This window comes from Otolemur garnettii, unplaced genomic scaffold (assembly GCF_000181295.1).
Source record: "Otolemur garnettii isolate 467f Iridium unplaced genomic scaffold, OtoGar3 scaffold00084, whole genome shotgun sequence".
Lineage (NCBI taxonomy): Eukaryota > Metazoa > Chordata > Mammalia > Primates > Galagidae > Otolemur > Otolemur garnettii.
Window position 1 is genome coordinate 7,882,853 of NW_003852479.1, and position 6,614 is coordinate 7,889,466.

The window sequence follows — 6,614 nt, forward strand, 5'->3', positions numbered from 1 at the left end:
AAAAAAAAAAAAAAAAGCCCGAGCTGTAGTAGTGTCCTTGGCCTGGGAGGTGGGCCACATACCTGTGCATTGTACCGTTACGGGGGGACTGCCAACCCTTTCTCCCCCTCCCTGAATTTAACTGAGTTTCTCTCTCATGTGGGGTTATAGTTGTTAATCTACAACTTCAACTTAGTACTGAGTACTGCTTTTCCACACTTGTGACTATTTAGGAAAATGTTCTCTAAATCCTTCCAGGTAAATACAAAAGATGCAAAATCTTCATGTTTTTATGGCTGAATAGTATTCCATGGTGCATGTACAAAATCACAGTTTATAATCCACTTGTGTTGCTGGGCACCTGGGTGGTTTCCACATCTTTGCAGTTGAGAATTACACTGCTATAAACTTTTAAGTGGAACTGTTCTTATGGTAAAGACTATTTTTCTTTTAGGAGTTGCCTACTTTTTGAAAAGACTATTATTTTCTGATTGAATTGCTTTGTTACCTTTGTTAGAAAAACAGTTGGCTGTGGAGGGAAGGGTTTGCTCACTTCTGGGCTCCAAATTCTGTGTTCCTGGTCTGTATGTCTGTTCTTAACCAGTATGACCAATCTTGATTTCTGTAGCTTTGTAGTAAGATTCAAAGTTGGGAGTGGTGAGTCTTCCAACTTTGTTGTTCCTTTTCAAGTTTGTTTTGGCTATTTTGGATTCTTTACATTTTCTTACAAATTTTAGAATCAACTTGTCAGCTTCTGCCAAAAAAACCCAGCTGGGGTTTTGGCAGGGATTGGCACTAATTAAGCAGATAGGTTTCGAGGGTTGTAGTGTCTTCACAATATTGAGTCTGCTAGTCCATGAATTGAGGATGTCTGTCTGTCTGTTTCTTCCTTCCCTCCTTCCCTCCCTTCCCCCTTTTTTTGATACGGAGTCTCAGTCTGTTACCCAGGCAGGCTATAGTGCTATGGCATCATAGCTCACAGCAACCTCAAATTCCTGGGCTCAGGTGATATTTCCTCTCAGCCTTCCAAGTTACTGGGACTACAGGCACCCACCATAGCGCCTGACTGTTCTATTTTTAGTAGAGCTGGATCTTCCTCTTGATATTTTTTTTTTTTTGAGACAGAGTCTCACTATGTTGCCCTGGGTAGAGTACAATGGTATCATAGTTCACAGCAACCTCAAACTCTTGGGCTTAAGCAATTCTCAGCTTCCCAAGGAGCTGGAACTACAGGTGCCTGCCACAACACCCAGCTATTTTTTTGTTGCATTTGTCATTGTTGTTTAGCTGGCCTGGGCTGGGTTTGAACCCACCAACCTTGGTGTATGTGGCTGGTGCCGTAACTGCTGCGCTACAGGCACCAAGCCTGTTTTGTTAATTTTAGTTATGGATTGTTCTAGTGACTTTTTAACAGAGTGATGTTCATACTTTGTTACTTGATTTTTCTTTTTTCCTCTTATAGACTCATCAATCTCAAATAATTCTACAAGTAAAAAAAAGTCTGAGTCGACTGCTTGCAAGTTCGTCAGAGACCCAAGCAAGGTGGGGCTTGGCCGTGACGCTGCAGCTTCCTCTCCACTGCTTGTCAGAGATGTCATTTGTGAGGATGATAAGGGAAAAATCATGGAAGAAGTAATGAGAACTTACGTAAAACAACAGGAAAAACTGAACTCAATTTTGCAAAAAAAGCAACAACTTCAGATGGTAAAATCATTATCTAAATGATAGTCCATTATGAAAAGATACTTTTACATGCTAGTAAGAAAAATCAAGATGAAATGCTATAGATGTTCTTCACATTATTTAGCCTTTTATACTGATAGACAGTTTTAAATTTTTAGAGGAAATAGTTTTTTAGGATAATTACTTCTCTGTAGAACTGGTACAGTAGCTGACTTTTAATTATTGTCTGTCCTGTTTTTTTCCTGAATTGAAATTTGTAACATGATGGAAATAAAGTGAAAATCACACTGTGATTCTTTACAGGAAGTGGAAATGTTGGGCAGCTCACGGGCTATGAAGGAGCTGACTGAGGAGCAGCAGAATTTGCAGAGAGAGCTTGAATCATTGCAGAATGAACATGCTCAAAGAATGGAAGAATTTTATGTTGAACAGAAAGATTTAGAGAAAAAATTGGAACAAGTAATGAAGCAAAAATGCTCCTGTGACTCGAATTTGGAAAAAGATAAGGAGGCGGAGTACGCAGCCCAGGTAAGGGTCACAGGGTCGCAGGGTCACAGGCACTGCTTGTAGCTGGGTGCCCGTCACTGCTCTGTTGGTCAGACTCACCATACTTTTAAATGCAACTTTGCAAAGCTTCATCTTCTAAGATTTTTTGACCTCTATTGCTTTATTACTTTAAGTTTTTATTGGGTTTCTATAATTCAGTTACCTGCATTGCTAGTCTCTAGTTCTCTGAATTTCAAATGTCATGTTATTTTGTTATTATATCACATGTTATGTATGGGCTTTCAAATCTCAGTTTAAGAGACATGAACTGTCACCCATTATGTTCAGAAGTACTGGATGAAAAGCAAACACCTCGGCTCGGCGCCTATAGCTCAGCTGGCTAAGGCGCCAGCCATGTATACCTAAGGTGGCGGGTTCGAATCCCCAGCCCGGACCCGCCAAACAATGACGGCTGCAACCAAAAAATAGCCGGGCGTTGTGGCGGGCGCCTGTGGTCCCAGCTACTTAGGAGGCTGAGGCAGGAGACTTGCTTGAGCTCAGGAGTTGGAGGTTGCTGTGAGCTGTAATGCCACGGCACTCTACCCAGGGGGACAGCTTGAGGCTCTGTCTCAAAAAAAAAAAAAAAAAAGAAAGCAAACACCTCCCTTTTGTACGAGTAGCTAGAGGTTTAAGGGAGGCAGGTAGGTAGCTTGCAATGCCTGGCTCTGGCCGCAGAGGTCACTCCTCCTGGCCCTGCTTTGCTCTCAGAGTAACGTCCTATCAGATGTCAAATGAATAGTATACATGATACAAACAAATAGTATACATTAATTAGTTCATTTTATAAAAATTAATGTGAAAATAAGTCTTTGCCTTGACATGAAGACTAAATGAGAACATGCAACTGAAAACTGGCCTGGTCTTTTCATCACACAGTTGGCGGAGCTGAGGCAGAGACTGGACCACGCCGAGGCCGACAGGCAGGAACTCCAGGACGAGCTCAGACAGGAGCGGGAGGCAAGGCAGAAGTTAGAGATGATGATAAAGGAGCTCAAGCTGCAAATTCTGAAATCATCAAAGACTGCTAAAGAATAGAGATTGATCTGCGTGTCACTGACGGGTCTTTGGTTTGCTGCTTGCTTTGGGCGTTGATTCTGAACAACTGTCTGCATGAAGACGAGGCATTCTGACGTTTGTAGATAGAGAAAGCGAAGAGATTATATATTAGTACATAAATTTTTACATTTTCCAAACAAATGAAAATGTGTTTCTTTGTACTTTTTTTTAAAAATCAGCTCAGTAATAATACTTATATGTATGGTTTCAACTAGTAGATAATCTGCTTATATTTCTAATGCAAACTTAACCAATTGTATACTTTTTAAAAGTTGCAGTATGTGATGGAAAATAGCTGTGGTTAATTTTACTATCCATATTTCTGACTTAATTTTAGATAAAATGGTTGCTTCATATTTCAAATATATTCCAGAGCTACTTAAGGAGTTGAATCTCCATTTTTCTTGTTAATACAAGTCCTTTCTAAGTTGATGTAGTATACTCGTTACTGTCTGCAGAATTTTCTTCACTTTGTTCAGATTTTGGACTGAATTTCCACCAATTCTTCTGATGCCTCCTAAGAGGAATTTCATTGAGGTTACCGTGCTCTCCGGGGGCACAGTGGGGACACATCACAGGCATTGCCGCGCCTTGCCGGCCAACACAAGATGCAGCTGTAACTTGTTTCCCAGTTTAAATGTGGTTGTATTTAGAGGACTTTTTATGCAGCAGCTTCAGTAATTTGTTAGTAGAGGTGTGAAGACATTGCTGCTGGTGAGGAAGATGGACACCGCGACGTCCACCAGTCTCCGCTCTGTGACCCCTGTGCAGTTTGTGTGTAGTTTATGGGGCTTAACCGAAATTTTTATAATGGATTTGTTTTCCTTTAAGTTGTAAAATACTAAACACCGTGAAGGTTATTTTGGACTTCTGTATGTTTAAATGTGTAGTCTTACCAAAATTTGCACAAACGGACCATTTTCAATTATACTTAATATCAAAATCAAGAATTTATTGTTAACTTACAGTGTGTGATAAGTGAATATAGGACAGCTTGGTTATCTGCTACTGAAAGCCTTTCAGATAATTTTTAAAAGACAAAGGAATTCTATAATTTGGAAAGGGGCCACATTTTCTGCACTTAACTTTTTGCACAGAAAAGTCTGTAATCTCTAACGGCAATTTCATATTAGTAATTCTTGGCTTTAGCAGATAGTAGGTAAAATTCTGAGTATGCATTTTTAAAGGACTTTCCTGAAACTACCATTAATTGACATTATTATACCATGAACTTTTGTTTTTTATGTTCTTTTATAAGGTACTGTGTGGAGTTACTTAAGAGAACCAAATTTATTTTAAAAATAAATTAGCTAGGGTTAAGGTTATATGCTATTTCTACCATGAAAGGTCAATACTCTGATGGTATAGAACTTTGAAAAGTAACTAAGTTATCATATAATCAGTTATTTTTTATATTTTGCTTAATGGTACTCATAGATCCAAAAAGAATTTTTGTGCTTCTCCAAGTGTAGTTTCCTTATTACTAAATTGAATATGATTTAAATATGTATTTTTTGTTTTCCATTGTAAATTTAAAAGTGTCACGTAACTTTTTGGTATAGTTAAATGTTATTAACTCTGTGATTTAATTTGTTGATTCTTGGAATCGCCTCAAGAAGGAACAATGTACAGGGCAGAAAGACATAGTTAAGATGACACACCCTCCCAATGTCATTTATATAGATCTAGAGCAGTGGTTCTCAACCTTCCTAATGCTGTGAGCCTTTAATACAGTTCCTGTGAGTTGCCACCCGCAAGTTGAGAACCGCTCATCTAGAGAAAGAAGAATCACGGACTAGTTCTAGTTGTGAATAAGTTGTCATAGCTTAGTTTTTGGAAGGCAAACTTAAGCACCTATAATTTATTTTTCTAATTCACTCAAAACTTTTCTGCTTAACATTACTTAGTTAATGATAAACTTAAATTTCAACCCAAAACTTCTAAAACAAATTGCTTAGTCTTGAAATATATTACTTTAAAATTCTAAGTGGTGCTTAAACACCATTAAATTACTGTAGACTTGTGATTCAGAACTGAGTGGAGGATGCGTTTTCTAGCCCTTCGTGTCGTGGAGACTTGCCACGTGACACTGGGCAGCCTCCACTTTCCAGAAGATGCTTTGATGTGCTGTAGGTTTCTGTCTGTAACTTCCTTGAACATAGATTTTTTAAGTTACTTGTAAATATTATACCAGTTGTTGTTAAAAGTAACTTTAAACTATACCACATAGCTTGAAAGCAACACAGAGATTTTGTAATGCTTTAAAAGTGGCCTCTACTGAACGTCCGGCTCAAACTTGCCTTCTGCCCCTTGCATGCTCACTGTGTGTGCGGGTTGCTAGCTTAACATTTGATTTGGTGTTAGTTTTTGCTTGCCAAGTTCACTTGGGCAAGCAGACTTTCCTCAGACTTCATAATATTGTTCTTTTAAAGGAAAATATGAAAATGTTTACTCTAAAAAGCTGCATTAAAGGAATGGCCTGTAAAAGGTTTTGCTGGAGTGTCTTTGGAAGGAAGGACAGAAGATCAGCTTGGGTGATGGTGGTGATAGCTTCTGTGGTCTAAAGATAGTTGATGTAAAACCTCCTGCCTCATTGAGGGAGTGAATTCTTAAACTATCCTGAATTTTTAAAATGCACAGTGAAAAGATTTGACCAACGATTTAATGTCGGCTTGTGCTTTAGTTTTTGTAAAGCATATACTTTTGCTTGAATTTCTGTGTTTGTGAGAGTTTGGGTGTTTTCTGCTTCTTGATTGAATTTTATAACATATTTAATATATTACCAGTTAAGATATAAAGTCATCTGTACATATTGAATTATAAAGCAGTTACTGAAGTAGGTGAAATAGACCAAATCCTATGACACTGGGGGGTTTCCGTATCTTCTAGAAGTCATCACAGAACAACTAGTTTATTTGCACATTTGTGGCTTCAGTTTGAAAGAAAGTAAAATGATAAGGAAGCTCTAGCAGTATAAAGTGTGTCAAGGTATTACCCTAGAATTTAATTGCAAAGCTGGTGCCTGATGGGTTTTGATCAGCTTCTCAGATTTTCTTCTCAATGATAAGACTTAATGTTTTGATTGCTTAGGGAAGGATCTTCACTTTTATTTGCCCTTTATACATTTAATCCACATGATAGGGCATTAAAAATTAATATAATGAAAAACTGTGCTCATACTGTACATCTGTTTCTGTGTTTGAACTACTTGTTAATGGTTTTTATCAAAGTCATCAGCAATAAGGGACATCACAGCTATATCATGCGTCACGGAATGGAATAATTTAGACAGCTTAAAATCTTCTAGTGTAGGACATGTAAGCTTTCCATTACTAGGTAAAAGGCATATG

The 6,614-nt window shown here is 38.2% G+C and overlaps 1 protein-coding gene across 1 annotated transcript in view; it reads left to right on the plus strand.

Moving 5' to 3' along the window:
• SKIL (SKI like proto-oncogene) overlaps positions 1-3,303 on the plus strand; it is a 26,646-nt gene extending 23,343 nt beyond the window's left edge. Inside the window, exons 4-6 of the mRNA XM_023516019.1 lie at positions 1,442-1,683; positions 1,966-2,190; positions 3,085-3,303. Coding sequence (XP_023371787.1) covers positions 1,442-1,683; positions 1,966-2,190; positions 3,085-3,243 — 626 coding nt within the window. The 3' untranslated portion in view covers positions 3,244-3,303. The remainder of the gene's footprint in view (positions 1-1,441; positions 1,684-1,965; positions 2,191-3,084) is intronic.
• The last annotated feature ends 3,311 nt before the right edge of the window (positions 3,304-6,614 follow it).